The sequence below is a fragment of the Hyperolius riggenbachi genome, chromosome 5, assembly GCF_040937935.1.
Source record: "Hyperolius riggenbachi isolate aHypRig1 chromosome 5, aHypRig1.pri, whole genome shotgun sequence".
Classification (NCBI taxonomy): Eukaryota; Metazoa; Chordata; class Amphibia; order Anura; family Hyperoliidae; genus Hyperolius; species Hyperolius riggenbachi.
In genome coordinates, this window is record NC_090650.1 from 87,361,356 (window position 1) to 87,386,800 (window position 25,445).

A 25,445-nucleotide genomic window follows, 5' to 3' on the forward strand; every position below is an offset into this window, starting at 1 on the left:
TATTAGAAGCAGAGGATCAGCAGGATTGCCAGGCAATTTGTGTTGTTTAAAAGGAAATTTAAATGTTGGCCTCCCTATCCCTCTCACTTCAGGTGTGCTTTAAGGCTCGTAAACACGCCGTACTGTCTGCTGAAAACCCGCCCAGCGGGAGGTGACAACGGACCCGTCGTTGCCTTTAGTACGGCGTGTGTACGAGCCTTTAGTTTCAAGAATGCTTTGAAAACTGTACATTTAAAGTTGGGCTGTATGTGTTGTGAGTATAAATATGTATTGGTAAAAATACTTAGACTGCAATTTCCTTTCCAGGGAAGCACTTGTCATCAATGCCGCCAAAAAACAGTGGATACAAAAACATTCTGCCGCAATCCCGGCTGTGGAGGAGTTCGTGGCCAGTTTTGTGGCCCGTGTTTAAGGAATCGTTATGGTGAAGATGTGAGGGAGGCTCTGCTGGACCCTGTGAGTAATTAAATTCTAAACTGGTCATGTGATGTTGGCAACGCCTATCTGACAATCCAATACCAATCCACCTTGGCAGCAGTTGTGCTTGGATGGATGGACAGGGAGATTCCAAGGGTGATAACCCTACTATGGTGCAGAAAATTAGCTCCACTCTGCTTACTGCATCCACCCATGCAAAACAGGGATACCCCCACCTTCACCCATCAGTGAATTTTTCAAAAGGGCAAGTCTGTCTTTAAAGTAAACCTGAATGAAGCAAATACAACTTTATAATATGACTTATATGTGTAGATAATAAATAGAACATTAGTAGCAAAGAAACTGCTCATTATTTTCAGTTATATACATTTTTTTTTTATAAAATTGCATCATATTTTTAAAGTTTTAAACCCACACTCTGTCTTTTAAACTATAAAACAAAGCAGAAATAATTGAACTTTCCTGCAGTAAAACATTCTCAAGCTGTTTTTTGGCTGTTTAATTGCTGCAGAAAACAGGACTGTATTCAGCCCAATGGGCTGAATAGCTCAAAGAAGCTCTTGCATAGACAACTATTTAACTCTTCCTGTACTGGAAAAGAATTAGATTTTTTTCCTTGTTTCTTTGCTACTAATGTTCTAGTTCTTAGCTGTACTACATATACAATTCATTATTTCATAAGGTTTTTTTGCTTCAAAGAGAACCCGAGGCTGGGTTTTGACAATGCTATCCACACACAGAGGCTGGGTCTGCTTATACTGCCCAGCTTCTGTTTCTATCCAGATCCCACCTAAGCCCCCCCTCCTCCCTGCGCTCTGCTAACCCCCATAAATCACAGCCGTGCTGCTGACACGCAGTGTCACAGCGGGCTGTGTTTACCTCTGTACTGTCAGTCTGTCGCTCCCCCGCCTCCTGCATAGCTCCGGTCCCCACCCATATCCCTTCCCTCCCCGCTGATTGGAGGGAAGGTGCGGGAACGGGAGCGATGTAGGAGGCGGGGGGAACACGCACACTGACAGTACAGAGGTAAACACAGCCCTCACAGCGTGGCTGTGATTTATGGGGGATAGCAGAGCGCAGGGGGAACTTAGGGGGGGATCTGGATAGCAACAGAGGCTGGGCTGTATAGGCAGACCCAGCCTCTGTATGCGGATAGCATTGTCAGAACCCCACCTTGGGTTCTCTTTAAGGCTAGATTCATGGTGGGCGTTGCTTTCCTGGTCCGTTGCGTTCCTGCTGTTACAGGGAACCAATGGATGGGGAAAGTGGTGGTGCGCGTTATCATAACATTGCATCGCATACTGTCAATGAAAAGTATTTGTCACTGTTAATACGAGTGTTTTGCATGCAGTACATTACAATGCCACATGCTGTACCACAACGTACCCACTGCACTGTGAACATTGTGTAGGTAGTGCATTGCAGTGTGGCAAGCCATGTTACAAAGTAGCAGTTTTGCCGCAGTGCACCACTCTGAACATAGCCTTAGTAAAAGACCTTATCCAGCATTATCCAACACGTCCACTCACTCTCTGCCTCCTGGTTAAAGGAATGAAAGTAAGATATATTTACACTTTTTCCCCTCAATAGGATTGGATTTGTCCCCCATGCCGTGACATCTGCAACTGTAGCTACTGCCGTAAGAGAGATGGACGATGCGCCACAGGCATGCTCATTCACCTGGCAAAGTTTTCTGGTTATGACAATGTCAAAGAATATCTTGAGAGGTGAGTATACCATTCTTCACAGCATCTTCTGTGGTTGTCTATCTTGGGGATGGTCGGAGAGGTGGAAATATTTCCGGGTTGATGCAGGATTATGTACCTTTTGTATGCAGCTTCAAACTAGAGGAATTTTTGGTCCACTTTCAGGTTGGAAAGGAAAAAAAAAAATACTGGTACCTTGAGGACTGATACGAGTACCTGTAACTTGTTACCTCAGCAGGAGGAAACTTCTGGATGCTCCAGAGGCTTCCCCGTTTCCCTACGCCCCTCCTGCGCTGGGACCCACTAAACAATATTCTAATTTGGAGATTGTTCCCCTTCATGTAAGAGTGCGGCCACACTGCGCAAGTGCATGATTGGCTCTGTGCTACCTCACAGGAACAAATCCAGTGGTACCTGCGCAGTGCAGCCATACATGGAGGGAAACAAGGCCAGGGGGGTCATGGCCAGCAGCAAAGGGGTTGCTGACAATCAGGGAAGCCTCTGGAGCATCTTACTGATGCAAGTGTCTGTCTATTTTTTTTTCATTTTTTTTTTTAGGTTAAGATTTACTAGCAGTGCTGTAAAGTTAAAAAAATAATCCTCCAATAAATTCCAGCGTTGTGACGAAAATAAACTGTTATTACAGTGTATACTCTAATATAAGTCGACCTTGTATGTAAGTCTACTCCAATATTCAACCCTGTTAAGCTGGATTTTTTTATTGACTCAAGTATAAGTCTACCTGGCAAAATTAATGGCTGCACTTAGGGCTCAGGAGAGGTTAATGAATGCACTGCATACTGTATTGCCGCCATTAACTCCTCCGTTCCCTTAAAGGGAAGTGCAGCGAAACCTGTAAAAAAAATAAAAATCCCTATCCACTTACCTGGGGCTTCCTCCAGCCCGTGGCAGGCAGGAGGTGCCCTCGCCGCCGCTCCAGAGGCTTCCGGTCGTCTTCGGTGACCGACCTGGCCAGGCCGGCTGCCAGGTCGGGCTCTTCTGCACTCCAAGGACTGGCTCTTCTGCGTCCTACGCGGGCGCGCTGACGTCATCGGACGTCCTCCGGGCTGTACTGCGCATGCGCAGAACTACTGCGCATGCGCAGTACAGCCCGGAGGACGTCCGATGACGTCAGCGCGCCCGCGTGGGACGCAGAAGAGCCAGTCCTTGGAGTGCAGAAGAGCCTGGCCAGGTCGGGTCGGCCACCAAAGACGACCGGAAGCCTCTGGAGCGGCGGCGAGGGCACCTCCTGCCTGCCACGGGCTGGAGGAAGCCCCAGGTAAGTGGATAGAGATTTTTATTTTTTTACAGGTTTCCCTGAACCTTCCCTTTAAGTGCAGCCAGCACCTCCTTCAGGCCCCTAGGTGTGGCAGTTAGTCACTCCGTTTTATGCAGCCCAATATTTCCCCCCCTGCTCCTTTCCTTGTTAATTGTTGTGGCCAGGATGTTCATACCCGTGTTTTCTGGGCATTCCTTTTCCTCAAAGTATCACTTACCACAACGTAAATTGCTGTAAATGGGAATGTCACTATTAGTACACACATTACTCAGCGTTGCCCGTGACTCATGTATAAGTCGACTCCTATATTTATATACACTTATATTTTTATGAAGTGAATCAGACCTAAATTCCTCCCTACGTCCTCCAGGACGGCCCTCCTGAGAGATTGTGTAGTCCCCCCCCCCCCCCCCCCCCCCAAATCGGAAACACCTGACAAGAATTAGAATAATAGATTAGTATAAATCCCACCCCTCCACAATCTCCCCTCAGTTTTTTGTAAGTTTCCTAGACTCACCACGGAAGCACCTACGGAATCCTGGTGGTAGGGGAGCCTGATGGCACCTACTGTATCTAAATGACCAGGCTCAAGTTTGTCAAGATTGCTGTCTGAGAGCGGTTCGGGTCTGCGCTGGGCGCGACCCGGCTAGTGGATTGTTGGGCAGCCATACCTTTCTCCACGTGTTGGGGTGGGGGAGGTCGTAGGATTTCTCCCATTCCACTGCTCTCTCGGACGGCATGGCGGCTGGGTGGACGCCGGCTTCTCTTCCGCATTGGAGTTCCGGAAGTTGAAGTCGGAAATGACGCGGAAGCACGCCGCATGGCCAGCGTCAGACGCGGAGGCACGTGTGCGCATAAAGGGGGCGGTCCCGGCGTGCGCATCTGGGTGATCACTTCGCACGCAGCCTGGCCACACTGTGCAGCTCTGAATCCGCGCAGCACTCCCCGCCGCCGCAAGCAGCAATACGGCCGGACAGCAGACCACCCAGCACGCCACCAGGACTGCACTGAGTGCAGCGATACTCTGCAGGGGCCATGGAGCAGTCAGCAGAGCCCACGCCAGAGACTAGGCAGACGCCTCCGGCTGTCACTGGGGAGTCAGGACAGCAGCCGGTAAGGTGCTTTTTGATTCCTGTTTGTTTTATGCTACAATGCGCTGTTTATTCAGGCTAAGCATCCCCTGGTGGTTTGTTGTCTATTTTCTTTACAGACGCCACTCAAGAGCACTGGGAAATCTAATAAGTGTGCTAAATGTGGTTGCAGGCTTCCTGAGGGGTCTTCTAAGTCTTTATGTGCTGATTGCTACAATAGATCAAAGTCTCATTCTCCAAGGCCTGAAAGCACTACTGTAGCATTATTAGATTTAATGAAATCAATGAAACAGGAATTGGCTACTACATTTTCGGCATTTAGAGCAGCTCTGCCTCCTTGTCCAGTCCAGTTGGTTCCTCTTCCACAGGCTTCGGCAGCCTTGCCACCATTACCCACTGCCCAGTCTGTTGTAATAACTTCCCAATCACAGGTTCCTCAGACTGTCTCTGTCCCCACAGATGAGATGGCACCCTTACCTGTACTCCCTAATACTCAGGGGGGTGATACGGGGGTTTCCCAAGCTGTTGGTATTGAGCATTCCTCACCGTTATCGGACATTTCTGAGGGATCGGATGAGGGTGAACTTGTTGAATCTGATGCTTCAGGAGATCCGTTAGAAGCTAGAATTCCTAGGTATCTGTTCAATTCTGAGGACACATCTGAACTGCTGAAAGCAGTTTATGATTCAGAACAGATTGAGCAACCTAGAGCGTCCTCTACTCCTCAGGATGATATTTATAGAGGATCGGGGAAGTCGGGTTTTTCCTGTCCATAGAGCAATCAAGTGTTATTTCCGCTCAGTGGAAGGATCCGGAGGGAAGGCTATTTATCCCTAGATCCTTTAAACGCCGTTTTTCCTTTAATGTTGAGGAACATGAATCATTATTCAAGTGTCCTTGATTAGATGCTCCCCTCTCTCAGTGTGCTAAGGATACTGATTTATCTTTTGAGGATATGGGGACCTTGAAGGACCCAATGGACAGGAAAGCAGAGGCCCTGCTTAAAAGAGCGTGGGATTCAACAGCCTTCTCTTTTAAACCGGCCATTTCCTCAGTACGTGTAGCCCGTAACTTGGATAAATGGATTCGGGGGCTCCAGGAACGTTTAGAAGAGGGCACTCCGCATGCTAGAATCCTAGAGAGCCTTCCAGTTATCATCAAATCTATTGCCTTTTTGGCGGACGCAGCTACTGAATCTCTCAGAGCAGCTGCCAAAACAGCAGCACTAATTAACTCGGCACGAAGGGCCGTTTGGTTAAATACGTGGGAAGGAGATGTTACCTCCAAACAAAAACTATGTGGAATGGCATTCCAGGGTAACCTTTTGTTTGGACGGGATTTTGACTCGGTCTTGGAAAGATCTTCCAATAGGGCCAGGAAGTTCCCGGATAAGAAGAAGAGTGTTAAACGGTCCTTTCAGAACAGGAAGCCCTTTTTTAGGCAGGACCAGCCAAATAGGGGGCAGAGACAAAATAAAAAATGGACCTATAATGCGGGCAGAGGCAGGCCATTCCTTTTCAATAAACCTCAACCAACCTCGTCCACTGCAAGGTCCGCCAAGTGACGGCCAGATCCCGGTGGGGGGGGAGGCTTCTCCACTTCGTTCCAGAGTGGCAAAAGATAACAAAGAACGAGTTTATTCTGACTCTAATTCGACAGGGTTACAGAATAGAATTTGTATCTCCTCCTCCCTCCCGGGTTATAGTCACTTCTATTCCCAGGGATCAGATCAAAGCGGAAGCCCTCATGTACTCTGTTTCCTCCTTTCTGCAAAAGAACGTAATTCGACCGGTTCCAACTCAGGAACAGGGGAAGGGATTCTACTCACGAGTATTCTTGATCCAGAAACAATCAGGAAAGTTTCGAATGATCTTGAATTTGAAACCTTTGAACCCTTACATTGTGGAGAAGAGGTTCAGAATGGAGAGCATTGCCTCTGTTCGCAACCTCATGTCTCCAGGGGAATTTCTGGCAACGGTGGATCTGGAGGATGCTTACCTCCACATCCCAATCCACCCCCTGTTTCAGAAGTATCTGAGATTTGCTGTCCAGACGGGGGAGTCGATATGCCACTTTCAATATCAGGCTCTCCCGTTCGGAATTTCGTCGGCCCCAAGGATCTTTACGAAGGTTTTGGCAGAGGTGATGTCCTTTTTGCATCTCCACAATGTAAGGGTCCTTCCTTACTTAGACGACTTTCTTTTTATGGCAGAGACCCGGGAGGTCTTGCAAAAGCAGCTAGATTTTTCGCTCCGGCTCTTGAACAGTCTGGGTTGGATAGTGAGCGCGGAGAAGTCTCACTTACACCCGGTTCAGAGCTTAATTTTTCTGGGGCTAAGGTGGGACACGACGGTCAGACGTGTCTTTCTACCCGAACAAAAAATAGACAAGCTGAGATCAGAGATTCAGGGAATCAGATTGAATCCTCAGGTTCCCCTCCGGAAATTAGTATCAATCCTAGGTCTGATGTCTTCTGCCATTCCAGCAGTAGAATGGGCCCAGGCCCATTCACGAGACCTACAGACTTGGGTTCTAACAAATTGGGACAGAGATCATCGGTCGTTAGACAGAAGAGTGACGATACCCGATCGGGTGATAGAGTCCCTTCTCTGGTGGGATCATCTAACCAACCTGAATCAGGGCCGCAGGTGGACCCAGGAGATTCCATTGAAGTTGTACACAGACGCGAGTGCCTGGGGTTGGGGGGCCCACTGTCTGGGTCACCAGGCTCAGGGATTATGGGACGAACAGATGTCCCACAGATCATCCAATTACAGAGAGCTCAGGGCGATCCTTCTGGGATTACAAGCCCTGCATCCGATAATCTCCAACTCGGAGGTTCTCGTGTTCTCGGACAACTTTGTCTCGGTCTGCTATGTCAGGAAACAGGGAGGCACACGAGTGCTGGACCTGCAGTACCTAACATCGCAAATCATGTCATGGTCAGAGGCCAACCTGGAGTCCATATCAGCGGTCCACATTCGAGGGATCCACAACAAACAGGCAGACTCTCTAAGCAGAGGCTTTGTGGAAGAGTCCGAATGGGAGCTCAATCCCGACATTTTTCGGGAGATCACAGAAAGTTGGGGAACTCCTGTTCTCGATTTGTTTGGCAGTCCAGAGAACGCAAAAGTCAAAGATTTTTGTACCCTGGATCCTTCTGTTTCAATAAACAGAATAGATGCCCTGTCGATTCCGTGGCCGGAGGGTCTGCTTTACGCGTTTCCTCCGTTCAAGTTGATACCAAGAGTTCTCAGGAAGATCCTGTCAGAGCATGTGGAGGTGATATTGATAGCGCCTTGGTGGCCAAGAAGAGCTTGGTATCCACTCCTTCAGTCCCTAGTAATCAGGGGCCCTTGGCATCTTCCGTGCAGGCCGGACCTACTTTTACAAAACGGCCAGGTCCATCCGAACCCAGAATTCTTACATCTGACCGCATGGATCCTGAGGAGCAGATATTGAAGGATCGGGGGTTTTCCAGTGATGTGGTTAAAACATTATTGGCCTGTAGAAAGCCAGCTACTAGGAAGAAGTACAACAAGGTTTGGTACACCTTCTCCGCTTGGAAACAGAAGAATGTTTCCAGGTCAGATAGCATTGCCTCAATATTGGAATTTTTACAGCACGGGGTTCAGTTAGGCTTAACTGTTAGTACCCTAAGGGCCCAGGTGTCGGCTCTTTCGGTTTTTCTTTCTAGACGGCTATCGGCCGATGTTTATGTTAAAAAGTCGGTGGAGCGTTCACAACCGGTCCCTCAGAAGCTAGTTCCTCCATGGGATTTATCATTGGTATTAGATTTTTTAACTTCAGACAAGTTTGAACCCTTGGATTCGGTCCCCTTGAAGTTCCTTACACTTAAAGAGACTCTGTAACATTAAAAATCTCCCCTGGGGGGTACTCACCTCGGGTGGGGGAAGCCTCCGGATCCTAATGAGGCTTCCCACGCCGTCCTCTGTCCCACGGGGGTCTCGCCGCAGCCCTCCGAACAGCCGGCGACTGTGCCGACTGTCAGTTCAATATTTACCTTTGCTGGCTCCAGCGGGGGCGCTGTGGCGACTTTCTGCACGGAAATAGACGGAAATACCCGATCTCCGTCGGGTCCGCTCTACTGCGCAGGCGCCGGAAACTTGCGCCTGCGCAGTAGAGCAGACCCAACGGTGATCGGGTATTTCCGCCTACTTCGGCGCCGAGAGGCATCAGAGCGCCTGCGCAGGAGCCAGGAAGGTAAATATTGCGTCACAGCTGTACGGAGGGCTACAGCGAGACCCCCGTGGGACGCAGGACGGCGTGGGAAGCCTCATTAGGATACTGAGGCTTCCCCCACCCGAGGTGAGTACCCCCCAGGGGCCGTTTTGTCGTTACAGTTCCTCTTTAAGGTTTTTTTTGGTGGCCATTACTTCGGCTCGCAGGATCGGAGATATCCAGGCATTATCTATTAAAGATCCGTACATGGTAATCCATGCTGACAGGATTATCTTCAAACTAGATCCCTCTTACTTACCCAAGGTATCTACATCCCTTTCATAGGACCCAGGATATTGTACTCCCTTCCTTTTTGGCTGACCCGCAGAATGACAAGGAGAGGAGGTTGAGCTCTTTGGATGTTAGAAGGGCAGTTTTGATTTATCTGGATAGAACCAGAGAGTGGAGAACTTCCACTAACCTTTTTGTAGCGTTTGGGGGTTCTAAGAGGGGAAGTCACGTTTCTAAAATGAGTGTCTAGATGGATTAAGCAGTTGATATCCCTAGCATACTCAGAAGCTCAGTTACAGGTGCCTGACCACATTACGGCACACTCGACAAGATCCTTATCAACGTCCTGGGCGGAGAGATCAGGAGCTTCTCTGGATCAGATATGTCGAGCCGCGACCTGGTCCAGCCACTCGACTTTTATCAAACACTACAGAGTGGAGCTCCTTTCAAGTCAGGACCAGACCTTTGGCCGCAAGGTTCTTCAAGCAGTTATCCCACCCTAAAGGTAAATTTCTCGCTAAATCTCAGGAGGGCCGTCCTGGAGGACGTAGGGAGGAAGTGCCGGCTGCTTACCTGGTAGCAGTGTTCCGGCGAGTCCTCCAGGACGGCCGCCTAAGTTACCGGCCCTATTATATCTATTAATGGTATGTTAGTGGTTGGTGGACTATTTTCTCTTCATTAAACTGAGGGGAGATTGTGGAGGGGTGGGATTTATACTAATCTTTTATTCTAATTCTTGTCAGGTGTTTCCGATTTGGGGGGGGGGGGGGAGACTACACAATCTCTCAGGAGGGCCGTCCTGGAGGAGTCGCCGGAACACTGCTACCAGGTAAGCAGCCGGCACTTTCTAGACTTATACTGAAGTATGTACAGTAGGTTTTGCTTTATTAAAACTACTTTCGGACTGCCCTAGTTAAAATCTATGCCCTGTTTGAGAGCTGTTATCCCTGCCAGGGTGTAGATTTCACCTACCCCGCCATATGCAAAGTCAGGCGCACAGAGAGTTAAGGAATGTGGTGATTTCCTCCCATTGGCTGCCTTGGCCGACGCCCCCCTTAGTTACATCAACAGCGCCGAGCGGCGTTAGCAACGCCGCCTGCGTCTGTCGTCGCTGGGTGACGAGATGGGCGGAGTTTTCTCCGCACTGCGCGTCACGTTTGTCCAGTTTCCCATCAGGTCCGCCGGATCGGCGGCCTGGAGGGAGTGGCTTCAGCGCAAGGGGTGCGCCGGAACGTGGGCATCCGTTGGAGAGGTAGGAGGGGAGGTGTAGAGCTCCGTTTGAATCCTCCAATTGCATAACCGGAGCACAGGTCTCCCATCAGGTCCGCACATAGTGAGACCCTATGATTGGTTAGATAGATGTGGGAGTATGTGATAGGTTGCTTTGGGATGCTGCTGGGGTATATATGTTTGCTGTGATGCATTTGTAGATTGTTTTTCTGCACAGCATAGCTTGACAAAGGGGCGGCTGCCCTGAAACGTCGCATTGACTGCTGTTATGCTTTTGACAAGCGAATAAAAGAGCTATATACAATGGATGGTGCCGGTTCTCTTGTATCATACATCTGATTGACCGGGGTGCAGCTGGCCATACCGTGGCACATCCGCTCTGGAAACTGAGGAGTGCTCCACAACCACTTTGCAAAATATCTGTTGCCTGCACAGTGTGTGAGCACCCTTAACGACTACCAGTATGGAGGAGACTGACGTGGACTCACCCACCTTTACCTATACTCCTGAGGAGACATCCAGGATTATGGCACAGGTGTCTACCCATGTGTCTTTTTTGAATGCAGCCAATGACAAGAATATACGTAAACAGATCATCAAAGTAGCCAAGATGTATACAACTCTGGAACTACATGCCATGACATTGGCGGAATATCATAGAGTCAAAAGAATACCTCGGGGCATGCGCTCTAATGTCGCACCTATTATGTTCCCGACAGATAAGATATTTTGCCATCGTTGGAGCCTCATATGGAATAAAGCGTCTTTTGACGCGATGACACTTACGATTGAAAAAATACAGGAAGAGCTTCCGAGGCTCACTACACAACGTATTGCTTTGAAGGACAAACTTAAAGCATTGGTGTCCAATGACGAATATGAGCAGTTCTCATCGGAACTGGTGACAATAATTGGAACACATCAAAAACAAATAGAAGGCATCAAACGAGATAAGTTTCAACGTGATGAGCATGATTACAGCCTGGGCTTTGTGTATTCCTGGCAGAGACCTATAGGTAGGCCGAGACCTATCCGCAGACCGAGACCTGGCCCAGATGGCAAAAGACCAGTAGGTGGCTTACAGCCAGACTCGTCAGAGGTATATAGCAGCTCCTCACAAGAGGGTTTTTCCGACCCATCAAACAATCAGGAAGGACGCGGCGGGGCGGCCGAAAGAGGAGGAGGGGGTGGCGGCATGAGAGACCGTCTACGGTCACGACAACCGAGACAATCGAAGAAACAATCGTAGTCAACATATCATCTGTAGAACTGTCCTCATCCCAACAGTCAGCTCTCAATTATGGCCTCTCGTTTTCACCTACTAATTTTCCAGATCCACTTGAAGTGGACATTGAACTACAACGTTTTTTTCGGTCCATTAAGTTGAAGTATTTTTTCTCTATTCCCAGAATGGATGATAATAGGACTACTTCATCTACACAATCTGAATGTCTCAGTTTACGTGATACCACTTTGCGCATTAAGAGCAAATTCCAGCCGACTTCATGTCAAATGATAGATATTTATATCAAAAAAGTGCAAGAAGAAGTGGACTCCTTGATCAGACAGACTGATTATGGAGGCATTCGTATACGACCAAATATCAACAGAATGGAAAGATTGGCAATTAAGGAGTTGATCAATGACCCCAATATTACAATTAAACCCGCCGACAAAGGCGGGGCCATAGTGGTCATGGATACCAAGGACTACCGTAGAGAGGTCCTAAGACAGCTGGCGGATGATACAACTTATCGACTGATCTCATATGACCCTACGAGAGAAATACAGGGGAAAATACTGGATATTGTGACTTCTGCCAAAGTTCACAATGTCATTGATGAAAAATTAGCTGATTTTTTGATCCAGTCTCATCCTGTTGTCCCTGTCATATACATCTGTCCGAAAATTCACAAAAGATTGGACAATCCTCCCGGTCGACCAATAGTCGCCGGGATAGATTCTGTTCTGGCCCCTATCTCCAAGTATCTAGATCAGGTTCTCCGACCATATGTAGTCTCCCTCAAATCTTATCTTAAGGATACGCAAATGTTTTTGAATATTTTAAAAAATATGCCTCCAATTGAGGAAGGGTGGCTTCTAGTCACAATGGACGTTGAGAGCCTATATACCGCCATACCGCATGAAAATGGACTGGAGGCTGTCAATTATATGTTGGAGACTGCATCAGATTATTCCAAGGAGCAAATACAATTTTTGTTAGTTTTGTTGGAGATAGTACTCAAGTCTAACTATTTCAGATATGAGGAACAGTTCTATATGCAGGTTAGGGGCACAGCTATGGGGTCGAATGTGGCCCCGTCCTACGCTAATATTTATATGGGAGTCTATGAGGAGATGTTTGTTTATTCGAGTGAGTTTTTTCAGAAATATGCGGTACAATGGCTTCGATACATAGACGATATTTTTTGCGTGTGGGCGGGGCCACATTCGACCCTTCTAGAATTTGTTGATCAATTGATGATCAAATGTCCAGATATTAGACTTACTATTCATAGCTCTAGGGAACAGATCAGCTTTTTGGATACAATGGTTATGTGTAAGGATCAGAGATTGGTTACGGATCTCTATGTAAAGCCCACGGATGTGAACTCCCTATTGCATTTCGGGAGTTTCCATCCGTGGGCAACCAGGAGATCCGTCCCGATTGGACAATTCCAAAGAATAAACAGAATAGTTGGAGATGATGAGGTCAGAACTCAGAGGATGGACCAGATGCAGCGGAAGTTTATTAGCAGAGGTTATCCAGGGGATGTAATACAGACAGCCAGATCCAAGGTAGTAGATGGTAGTTTGACAGACAAGAGACAGAGGGGGGATGTCCGAGAGCGAATACCTTTTGTCACTAGATATAATATTCAAAGTGATAATATAGCAAAAATAATTAAAAGACACTGGTATTTGCTCTCGGACAGCTTCCCTGACATACGATTTTTCAAAAATCCTCCACTTATTTCCTATAAGAGGGCCCCTAATCTGCGTGATCGTTTAGTTCATGCAGACACTAGTTCTACGGATTGTATTAGATCCACTCGTAGAGGGACATTTCCGTGCATGAACTGCGTCCATTGCAACTCTGTGATTAGGGGTGATCATATAGTACACCCCCACAGGGGTACTAAATTTAAAGTTAATGGATGTTTTTCATGTGATTCCAGTTTCGTAGTCTATGCACTGAAATGTCCATGTGGCCTGTTATATGTGGGACAGACCACACAAAAAATAAAAAAACGACTGTCATCGCATAAACATGCGATCAGGGAATCCTTAACTGATCAGGCAGTGGCCTATCATTTCTATCAGGCCAAACATCATGTAAGTCAACTGAGGTTTATGATCATTGAACAGGTTGGCCCCATAAGGAGAGGAGGGGACAGAGTTAAAAAACTGTTGTATAGAGAGGCGTATTGGATTAAGAAGCTGGACACGATGGAACCAAGGGGCCTAAATAGAGAATTTGATTTATTGCCATTTATTTAAGACTTTTAGTAAATGGGTCTCGTGTTCCATCGTGACCAGCTTCTGACTTTTGATTTTTGGCTTCTGCGTATGAGATATGCTTTGGTTTGTTTTTGTTCTGTTTTGTTATATTTTGTGCTGCCTAATCTATCAATAAGACTTATGTGTATCTGAGCTGGTCTGAGCTGAGTGAGGGCTGCTGCTGCCTACATGATTTATGTGGGCGGTACCAGCCTTCAATGGGGATATTGCTGGATCTGGGATTTTTGAACTGTTCGTTATTTCCTATGTCTATTGTATTTATGATATAGGTTAGATTGTCTGTCACTCAACCTCTGGCCGCCCCCCGCAGTGAGTTTTAGATTATGTGTGGCTATGTAGTATATGTAGTATATGCAAAGTCAGGCGCACAGAGAGTTAAGGAATGTGGTGATTTCCTCCCATTGGCTGCCTTGGCCGACGCCCCCCTTAGTTACATCAACAGCGCCGAGCGGCGTTAGCAACGCCGCCTGCGTCTGTCGTCGCTGGGTGACGAGATGGGCGGAGTTTTCTCCGCACTGCGCGTCACGTTTGTCCAGTTTCCCATCAGGTCCGCCGGATCGGCGGCCTGGAGGGAGTGGCTTCAGCGCAAGGGGTGCGCCGGAACGTGGGCATCCGTTGGAGAGGTAGGAGGGGAGGTGTAGAGCTCCGTTTGAATCCTCCAATTGCATAACCGGAGCACAGGTCTCCCATCAGGTCCGCACATAGTGAGACCCTATGATTGGTTAGATAGATGTGGGAGTATGTGATAGGTTGCTTTGGGATGCTGCTGGGGTATATATGTTTGCTGTGATGCATTTGTAGATTGTTTTTCTGCACAGCATAGCTTGACAAAGGGGCGGCTGCCCTGAAACGTCGCATTGACTGCTGTTATGCTTTTGACAAGCGAATAAAAGAGCTATATACAATGGATGGTGCCGGTTCTCTTGTATCATACATCTGATTGACCGGGGTGCAGCTGGCCATACCGTGGCACATCCGCTCTGGAAACTGAGGAGTGCTCCACAACCACTTTGCAACCTACCCCGCCATAGGCTCCCGCCGATTACACCCTAGCTTACATTAATCACAGGGCGAGGAGCAATGAAATCTGTCCTGACCAGCCAGAGGCGTAGCTATGGGTGGGCATGGGGGGAGACGTGTGGGCGCTCAGCCAGCACAGCTTCTTGGCGACAAATCCATGCAGCGTGACATCGTTAGCACCCTTTTTTTTTTTTTTTCTTACCAGCGGTATTAAGGGGCCAGAGACCGATGGAACCGAAGTGGTTAAAAAAAACTAAAACTGCCAGTCAATGGAATCAAACGAGTCAACAATGTTAGATGTAATTAGTTCAAATACAAGACTGCATAATTGGCTTCAAATCTGGTGCAAAATACTGAAACACTAAAGAGAAAGCAGAGTAAAGAGTTATTTAAATAACCTAGCATATGAAAGTTTCAAAACTAGTTGGCCTAAAACATGATAGGAAGTGTATGGACGATCTATGAGCAAAATTAGACCTATTGGATAAGAAGCAAGAAGAATGTTTGAGTGCAAGAGAATGTTGTTTGAGTAGAGGAAGTGAATGTTTGATTATGTTGTTGAATGGAAAAATTCTCAGAAAAAGCATATTGAAGAAGACATAAAAACGAGAAAACCAATGATGATAGTACAGCTCAACACAGGAGCACAGCAATGAAGCTATGTTTTCTCACAGTTGAGCAAGTGACTTATCTGAGGAAAAAAGAAAAAAAAAAAAAAAACTAAAACTGCAAAAAAATTAAGGGGTAAAAAAACGTCTTGGCATTCTAAACAGATGGAAATTTAGAACCAGTTTACTTTCACAGTGACCATTGTATTGAGTTCCCGGTGACAATAGGAAATAGGAAAGCAATGCAATGGATTGGGATAGCAGTGTTGCATGTTACCCACGCATTGCCTTACATACAGTCATTGAAAAGCATGCTTCACTGTAACCCTTTTTGTGCATTTTGTGGTAACTCGCATGTAGCGCATTACTATACTGCACTCCGTTGTGCCGCAACGCACCTGCCGCACTGTGAAAGCCTCATAGGTGGTGCATTGCAAGGCAGTGGGCCAAGCCTCAGAGCATCCGTTATTCTGCACCACTGAACTGCACACTCAAAGTGCATAACATTATATTGTTTTATATATCTATTTTTTGCTGTACAAAAACAATAAAGTGGTCTGCAATAAACGACAACAGCTTGGAGCCCCGGTAATTGCTGTAACTAGATGGATACTTTTAACACTGTTGAAATTTTAAATTCTGTTTTTTAGGGTGCTTTTTGGTTCCTATACAACAAAATGCAGCAGGTCTTCCTAATTCTCTTGTGATATTGATATGTGACCAATTAAACAAGTTAAAATGTTTTTATGTATTTATTTTCTTGGTTACAAAAAGCTTTTAATGGATATATTTACAATTCGTTTTTTAATAAACTTAAATGCAGTGAAAAAAACTGTTTAATATAAAATGTGAACAAATAAAATTGTGTTCCGTTACTACAATAAATAACTACAAATAGTAATTTTATAATAGGTTTGTAAAATCTGTAGCTGATGCAGTTTTAATTACATTTATACAGAACGTGAAAGGGTTTATGACTGCTGGTAGAATTCATTCTCTCTTCTGTATTTCAGCTTAAAGAAGCAAATGGCAGAAGATGACTGAATCTGGTCAAGTTGAAGAGAAATTTAAAATGGGCTTTTTGATACAAGAGTACATCTGTGAATATGATACACATCTAAGTATGTGTGTACTAAATAGCTGTCAGGATGTGTCATTCTGTTCTTCTGGCTCCTAACATTCCATGATGTTTAAGCATTAACAGATTTTGGTTTAGCACCTTATTCGTCAGCAAAATACTCAGAACCTATATAAGACGGTTCATAGTGCTTTTAGATGGTTGTTATCCTGATACTGTCATCACTTTTTATGTTTGATGCCATATCTATCTGTAATCTAGTGTAGTGACCAGCTCTCTTTATTTTGATTTTTGTTGGGTTCACATTTTAATTTTTAGATTTGTATTGTTATACAGCTGCAATATTTGTGTGTTGCCAGTATATGGTCTGGGTTTAAAGTTTAACTGTTGGCATAAAATTGAAAATCAATTCTTTATTTTTATCTGGCAAACAAGTAATAAGGATGCTAATCAAGCAATCTAAAAGTTTAAATTTCTAATACTTGTTGATAAATGATCATTCCTCAGTTTACCTGACTCTTATTTTGGTACACACAAAAAGGAAATTGCAGGGCATGCTGGGTTGTCTTTTTGCTACTTTATTTCCCCTCAGACTTAACTAATGTACAGAAGCAAAAAAGGACAACCCAGCATGCCCTGCAACTACCTTTTTGTGTACCAAATAAGAGTCAGGTAAACTAGGGAATGATCATTTATCAACAAGAAAAGTAATAGAGATTATAACTTTTGGATTGCCTGGTTATCATCCTTATTACTTTACCAGATAAAAATAAAGAATTGATTTTATGCCCGACAGTTACACTTTAAGACGCTTTAATATAGCTTAACAAAATTTTAAAAGTTGTCCAATTAAAAATGCAAATCTATATAAGTGATTTGGCTCCAATGAGAAGGTAGCAGTCCCTCATTGTTTATGAGCAGCTGCAACACAAAGTCTTGTCTGCACATACCTTGCCCTGCAGCCTCTTGTGCCAGATAAACTTAGGGTAGGAAAACACTAGGCAGAATTGCATGTGTTATGGAAAAACGCATATGTGATTCTGTCTAGCGTGTTCCTGACTTAAAGCTGCTCAAATGCTGGCAGATGGCCAGCAGATTTGACTTCTATTCCCTCTCCGATCAGATGTGGATCTGATGCTGCCAATGTAGTGCAAATAGTTTCCAAATACATTTGGCATTACATCTATTGGAAAGCTGTGCAGCCATCAGATCCTATAGGTAATCTTTACCTCACGGGCCTGTGATGATTGCGAATGGTGCGTAAGTTCAGCTCTCTGCCAGCGCACATCTTCCAGTGTCCTCTGTCTTCTCTCCATCTCCACTGGGGCACCTGTACACCAAGACCTGATTGCATGTGCGTGACCTCGTACATGCCGTCATATAGGTGCCCAGAGGCGATGTAGAGAAGATACTGGACACTGGGGGAAGCGTGCCAGTGGACAGATGAGTTCCACGTGGGTACACATTACACATGGGGCCACTCAGTCATCAGGACATTGACCATCCCTTTGGAGTGATCTTTTTCCAGCATATCTGAGTCCCATTGAATTCAGCTGGAAATCAATCAAAATTATGATTAGGTGGCCATTTTGCAGCATTGATTTCTGGCAGATTAGTTTATGGAATCTGCCAGATATGATTGTTGGAAGTCAAATACTTTATGGGCACCTTTTACACTACACAGATTGACTCGCTAATCTCAAACTGTATGGAGACTCTAAGGCTACTTTCAGTTCGCCCCTTTGTAATTTAAGAACATCTGGTTAGTAATAGAGATGAGTGAATTCTAACTGTGGGGACATACCTTGCCTCACAGGAAGTGGAATACACATTGGCCAAGCTGGACTTTGCTTGCTAATTGCATACATGTCAAGTCATATCAATGGGGGGGGGGGGCGGAGGAAGAGGATGACTCTCTGATGTGCATCATTACCAACACCTATAGGCTTTAGGCCATTATTGTGGTGGGAGCACTGTTGACTGTTATGTGGTAGTTTTTATTAGTGCACGCTGCCCTGGTTATTTGCTTTATGACCTTTAAAGAGACACTGAAGCAAAATAAAAATATGAATTTGTTGTGTAGTACGGATAATTACTAGAAGATTAGTAGCAAAGAAAATATTCTCATTTTTATTTTCAGTTATATTGTGTTTTTTCTAACATTGCATCATTCTCGAATATGTGCAGTTTACACAACACTCAGCATTCTAAATGTTTTTACAGAGCAGGCTGTGAACTATTGACCTGCCCTCTGGCAGAGAAATAGAAAATCCTTGACTGAAAGCTCAGATTACAACCTTCAGAGCTCTCTGCGACTTTGAAAGTCATAGAGCTCAATGGCTTTTTTTTGCATAGATAACATCTGGAGTTTCAACTTTCCCTGTACTGAAAACAGACTTATGTCTCTGCTCCTAATGTTTTATTTCTGAGCTGTATTACATATACAAATCCTCTTTTTTGCTTCAGTGTCTCTAACCTCACATTCAAGTGCCATATTTTGGGGTAGGGGTAGTTAATGAGATGCTGATTTTGAGTTTATCTTAATTTGCACAGCCTGGAATTGGGCCAGTCATTTGTTTGGTCTATTTCTAAAGCTAAGTATGTATGCTGGATAATACTTGACAGAGGCAGCCATTAAGGACAGTATTGTGTAAGAATCTAGCATGCGTAGAGATGTCTCCCAACATTACAAACAGATTCAGCAAGTTGGGTTTTACTCAGATGTCCTACTGAAGGCTAGTGGCTCCATTGTCCATCTCCCCTTCCATCAGCAATAGCAGAGTGAGGTTTCTGTACAGCACCAAAGGTATCTACTCACTTAGAATTGTAGCATTTCTTTGTCCATCCCTATGTGGTCCTCCATACTAGAAGCCTGCTGTGTGAATTATATTTGTCTCTCTTCCCTTACCACTGGAGCTGCAAGTAATGGCACTTTTGATCTTTCTTATAAATATTTTCTGCTTTTAATTTTGCTAATGTTTTTAGAGCTTTAAATGCTTTTTTATGTCTGTGAATTTTTATACTGAATCTTTATGTACAATTCTACTTAATTCCTCCAGCCTAGGAACAGTAACATTTTATATGTAGAGACTTTTTTTTATTATAGAAAATATTTTTTTGCTTGTTTTACTTGGAGAATAACTGCAAATAGAGTCCAGCAGGATATGAGGTCACAGGAAGAAGACTTGTGTAAAATATACATTGAGTGAAGCCCACATCCCTGGAACTTCCTTTAAAAGAATGAATACTAAAACAAACCTGAAGTGGAAAAATCCCCATGTGATGATGAATTCTATGTGTAGTTCAGATAATGAATAGAACCTTAGTAGGAAAGAAATGACAATTTTTGGGGGGCTAGATAGTTTTTTTTTTTCTTTTTTTATATAACATTGCATCATACTAGTGCAGTTTTAAAACCACACTCTGTCATTTAAGCTATAAAACAAAGCAGAAATATTTTAAACTTTCCTGCAGTAAAACCTTATCTCAACCTGTCTCTCACTGTTAAAGGACAACTGTAGTGAGAGGTATTTGGAGGCAGCTATATTTACTTCCTTTCAATTAATACCAGTTGCCTGGCTATTCTGCTGATCCTTTGCCTCTAATACCTTTAGCCATAGACCCCGAACAAACATGCAGCAGGTCAGATGTTTCTGACATTGACCGATCTGACAAGATTAGTTGCATGCTTGTTTCTGGTGTCATTCAGACACTAATGCTGGCAAATAGTTAGGCAGGGCTGCCAGGTAACAGATGTTGCTTAAAAGGAAATAAATATGGCAGCCTCCATATACCTCTCAATACAGTTATCCTTTAAAGTGCTTCAGCAAACAGGACTGTATCGGACCTAGTTGGTTGAATAGTTCAGATAAGATCTTTTGCATAGGTAACAAACTTCCTGTACTGGAAAACAATGAGACTTTTCTTTGCTACTAATGTTCTATTTCTTAGCTGTACTATACATACAATTTATTATATCATAGGTTTATTTTTGCTTCAGGTTTGCTTTAAGTCCAAAGTATTTTTAGGTTTTGACAAAGACTGTAAGATAAACAAAGCAAAAATTCAGATTTGGGATTAAACTGTTAGTAACAAGGCCACTCCTGCTAGGACCCATTTAGCTGGCTTCTCCTTGGTTTTCAGGTTAAATGTCCACACATAGGTTGGTCCTCTAATCTTTGTCTTGTAGACAGGACATTCATACACGTTCTTCAGATCTTGTTTGTCGATTGGGATTGCTCGTACATAGAGGACAGGCATGGATGGGGTCAGCTCTTTAAGACGAGCCTCAGCTATAACACCTGCCTGGACATCCCATCTAGCCCCTGCAGAGACAAATACTGTTATACTCTTGTACATAATGAAATCCCAATAAACAGTACAAAACAGCTCTCATTGTCTCTTCCATTCTATATATGTTGCTAAGCAAAATCTAGTCACAATGTTTTTCTATGCAGATGGCTAAGGGTGAAACATTTGTAGGTAGGTTTACCTTCCATAAACAATCCATGCATATATGCTCCCTCACGGGGCGGGTGGCCAAAGTCATCCTTGGTCTTCTTAGTCACATCAACTGTCAGACACATTCTATCCAGAGGCCACTCGTTCTTCCGAGCCATGCTCTGCATGATTGCTGCATAGAAGACAAATGTATTCATAACTTCAATAGTAGCTGAAGTAAGAAATGTGGTCATCTACGCTGAGGCTTCTTACACACTATGATGTAATGCAATTTAAAAAATTGCATTACGTGTTACCAAAAAAGTTTTAACCTTACAGTGAGGCATACAGTATGAAAGTGTCTCACTGCAGGCGATATGATAGCTCCATAGAAATATAATTGCCAGTGTTCTAAATTTAAAATAGACAGTGGCATGGGTAAGTTAACACCACCCCAAATATACCCCCCTCCTCCCCCGCCCACTGTCTAATTTAAATTAGAAGTAGCTACGCACTTGTGAACAACATGAATCATTGGATGGCATAGCATGCAGTGTGCAAAGGAACCTCTTGGGGTACTTTCACAGTGACACGTTGTGTTGCAAAAGAGCCTAATGAACACAATGTAAGGCCTGGAACCCACTAGCAGTACATTGCTAAGCGCTTATGAGTTGGAAAGCTCTCGCTAATGTAATGCTATGGGTGTGATCCCACTTGAGTGATGTGATTTTATAAAAAAAAAAAAAAAAAAAAAAACCCAGAGCACTGCATAAGCAAGAGCTTTTCAAATCAGTAGTGCTTAGAAAAGACTGCTAGTGGGGTTGAGCCCAAAAGCCGTGTTATTAACCTTCCTGGCGGTAAGCCCGAGCTGGGCTCGGGCTATGCCGCACAGGAGGATTTCTCAGGCCCTGCTGGGCCGATTTGTCGGAATGCAAATCGGCTAGCTGCGTGTGCATTCCGATCGCTGCCGCTCCGCGCAAAGTCGCGCGCCGTGCCGCCCTTCAGACCCCATGCGCTGCCTGGCCAATCAGTGCCAGGCAGCGCTGAGGGGTGGATCGGGACTCCCTTAGACGTCATCCCGCCCCATCGCCATGGCGACGGGGGGAAGCCCTTCAGGAAATCCCGTTCTTTGAACGGGATTTCCTGATCAAAGATTGCCAGAGGTGATCGAAGCGGGCGGGGGGATGCCGCTGTACAACGGCTATCATGTAGTGAGCCCTAGGCTCGCTACATGATTTAAAAAAAAAAAAAGTTTACAAATAGTGCTGCGCTGCCCCCTGGCGGTTTCTAATAGACCGCTAGGAGGGTTAAAAAGCCTATAAACCATTCACACCTTATCAGATGCTACAATGCAGGTCAAGGTGTTGCTAGAATCGCACACGTTATGAAGATGCACATTGCTTAGTTGCCTACATGCCACCACAAATGTTTGTTTGTGTAATGGTGGGTACACACCAGGCAAGTTTCACTTCAGATCACATTTGAGCGAGTGATCAGATCAATATTCAGTTTTGACAATTAATATTGAAAAAAAAAAAAAAGCGTATGAGTAGGGTTGGGTGGCCCATGATGCCAAGTGAGGCAGCTTCCTCAAGTGCAATGGGCCCTGGATCGGCATATCGATCAGTGCAAACAAACATGGTTTCTGCTGATAGGGCCAGATCACAAGGGTATCTGTCAGTCAAATGTTTTTGCAAGTGTGCAGAAAAGCATTTGACATCTTTCAGCAACTTTCACCCCCGCAGGGGGACACGGAGACACCGTGGTTAGCCACCTTGGAGGCAGCATGTTGCTTCCAGGCTTTGTGCATACTCTACATTACGATCCCCATTTTTCCCAGCAAACAACGGTAAACTATGGTACAGGCGTTGCCGATTAACGACAAGCATTGCAGCTTATGGGAAACAACCCGCAATTGCACGTGTGAACCAGCCCTTAAAAGGAATAAGGATTCAGTTTGCTACACAAATGCTCCACTCCCCTGTGTGTGTGGATCCGTGCTTTGCGCTACTGCGCATGTGCCGCACAGACACCTTTGGGCCAGTGAGTAGGATGGACCAGGGGGCTGGACGGGTGTGTGTGTGTGCACGCTGACTGTGCGGTGGTCACAGGGGAGGGAGTTCAGACACAGACTTAGAGCCCGTTTTTAAACAGGCTTAGGATTACTATTTACTTAATAAATTACACTGACCACATACGGGGACACAGGAACAGCCATTGGCTGTTCCAGTGTCCCCCTAAGTGGCCAGTGTAATGATTGGCTGTTCTAGTGTCCCCCCTATGTGGTTGGTGTAAATAGCTATGCATGTTGGGGTAGATGGGCATTTAATTTCCAGTGGGCATTAGCGGTTTATATCAGAATGCTATGGAACTTAACAATTTCAAACACAGTGCATCATGTTTGGGGGGGCTGGGGGGATTTTTAAAGATGCCTCTGCGCTACCGTCCACGGTGCTTTCCAGCTTTCAGTATCTCTTCCTTCACACTCTTCCTTTACATCCAGAGGACCTGTGCTCGAAATTCCTGTTCTGTACCAAATCATTTGGGCAAGCACTCTGATACAGGACACTCATCCCTGTGTTTATGACGCCAAAATGAGGTAGTTTAAAAAAAAAAAAATAATAATGTAGTTTTATAGTGAAAGTTACCAGTTAAGAAGGACTGTGGGTTAAAAAATCCAGATAGCCAGACCACAGATGGCAACACCAAATCTTGTGTCCACATATCTAGTTCACGACAGCGCAGCAGAAGATCATTGATCCTGATAAAATAAATCGAGGGAAGTTAATTAACCATAGTGACATATAGTGGAATGTAGCAAGTTATTCAGGATACACATGTTTATGTTCATTAAACTGGTTTCAGCATCAAAAACACTTCATTTAGGCCTAGGCTGTTTAAATATGTAGAATTCTCATCCCAGAGCATTCTGGGAAATCTGATATTATTTCTACTGAGTTTGGAACAAACGTTAAGCAGTGATACATCTTGCCAGTAGTAAAGATGTTGCTACTTGTGATAAATTTCAGAATGTACACCAAGGTTAGGACAGAAAAAAAAGTTCAGTACAGTTCCTCTTTATGCATGGAGGGGGGAAGGAGAGAAACCTCAAGATGCCCACAAATACTGTATATTCCTGCGTATTAAGACTACTTTTTAACCCTTGAAAATTTGAAAAGTTGGGGGTCGTCTTATACGCCGGGTGTCATTGATGCCGGGTGATACGCCCTATCCTGTTACCACCTCTCAGATCTCGCTCCTGAGGGAGTGCAATCTATTCTTCCATACCGCTCTGATAAACAGGTAGACAAGGAGAGCTGACCAGTCTACTTAAAGAGAATCTGTATTGTTAAAATCGCTCAAAAGTAAACATACCAGTGCGTTAGGGGACATCTCCTATTACCCTCTGTCACAATTTCGCCACTCCTCGCCGCATTAAAAGTGGTTAAAAACAGTTTTAAAAAGTTTGTTTGTAAACAAACAAAATGGCCACCAAAACAGGAAGTAGGTTGATGTACAGTATGTCCACACATAGAAAATACATCCATACATAAGCAGGCTGTATACAGCATTCCTTTTGAATCTCAAGAGATCATTTGTGTGTTTCTTTCCCCCATGCACTGAAGTTTCAGGCTGCTCTTTTCTTCCTGCAAACAGCTTTGCCCTTGTTTGTAATTCCTCAGTATGTGAAAGCCCAGCCAGCTCAGAGGACGATTTATCCAGCTGATTAGAGCAGCTTCTCTCTTATCTAAATAACACACAGGCAGTGTGCATAGGGGGGCCAGGAAGGGTGAGTTCATAGCAGAACCACAACACTGAAGAACTTGGCAGCCTTCCAGACACAGGCCGACAAGTCTGACAGGGGAAAGATACATTGATTTATTACAGAGACAGTCATAGTAGAAAGTGCTGCAGTTAGCCAGAACACATTAGAATAGCTTTTGGAACTTGTAGGATGATAAAAAACAGGATGCAATTTTTGTTACGGAGTCTCTTTAAGGAGAGTTGACCAATGCAACAAATCAATTGACTATATACTTGGTAACGCATCCAGTACAGCACCAGTATCTGTTCATACATGGCACCAGTACATGATTTTTTTTAATTTGGTGTGCGTTGGAAGAGGGGTAGTCTTATACGGCGAGTATATCCCAAACTCTATATTTTAACTGGGAAAGTTGGGGGATCGTCATACGCCCAGTCGTCTTATACGCCGGAATATACGGGTCTCTTATAATTTAAATCCTTAAATATATTTGAACACAAACTCAGTACAGTATTGTGATGCTAAAACTCACCAATGGTACCATCTGGACCTCAAATAATTAATTTGAAGCATTCCTAGTAAGTCTACTCACACAATATTAAAGGAAACCAGGGCACATTAGCTGTAGATATTGGACAGTAAATGAAACAACAAACATCGGTTCCTGAGCCACTGCAGCAGTTTGTAAGCAAGTGCCATTTCCCCTGGCATGTTAGCACATCCAAAAAAGCTAGGGAAAGGCCAAAAACCAGTTAATTTTTTTTTTTTAAGTTCTAGAAAAACACTGAAGTTTA

General features: G+C 44.8%; 2 protein-coding genes across 7 annotated transcripts in view; one reads left to right on the plus strand and one right to left on the minus strand.

The window, feature by feature from the left end:
• Positions 1 to 16,917, plus strand: part of CDCA7L (cell division cycle associated 7 like) — a 37,543-nt gene extending 20,626 nt beyond the window's left edge. For both annotated transcript variants that reach the window (XM_068238635.1, XM_068238636.1), the window contains exons 7-9: positions 307 to 456; positions 2,029 to 2,165; positions 16,381 to 16,917. In XM_068238635.1, the coding sequence (XP_068094736.1) occupies positions 307 to 456; positions 2,029 to 2,165; positions 16,381 to 16,411 (318 nt within the window). In that variant the 3' untranslated portion in view covers positions 16,412 to 16,917. The remainder of the gene's footprint in view (positions 1 to 306; positions 457 to 2,028; positions 2,166 to 16,380) is intronic.
• A 3,086-nt stretch (positions 16,918 to 20,003) lies between these two features.
• DNAH11 (dynein axonemal heavy chain 11) overlaps positions 20,004 to 25,445 on the minus strand; it is a 383,233-nt gene continuing 377,791 nt past the window's right edge. For all 5 annotated transcript variants that reach the window (XM_068235964.1, XM_068235965.1, XM_068235967.1 and 2 more), the window contains 3 exons: positions 23,534 to 23,646; positions 20,938 to 21,078; positions 20,004 to 20,770 (listed from right to left, as the gene is read on the minus strand). In XM_068235964.1, coding sequence (XP_068092065.1) covers positions 20,523 to 20,770; positions 20,938 to 21,078; positions 23,534 to 23,646 — 502 coding nt within the window. In that variant the 3' untranslated portion in view covers positions 20,004 to 20,522. The remainder of the gene's footprint in view (positions 20,771 to 20,937; positions 21,079 to 23,533; positions 23,647 to 25,445) is intronic.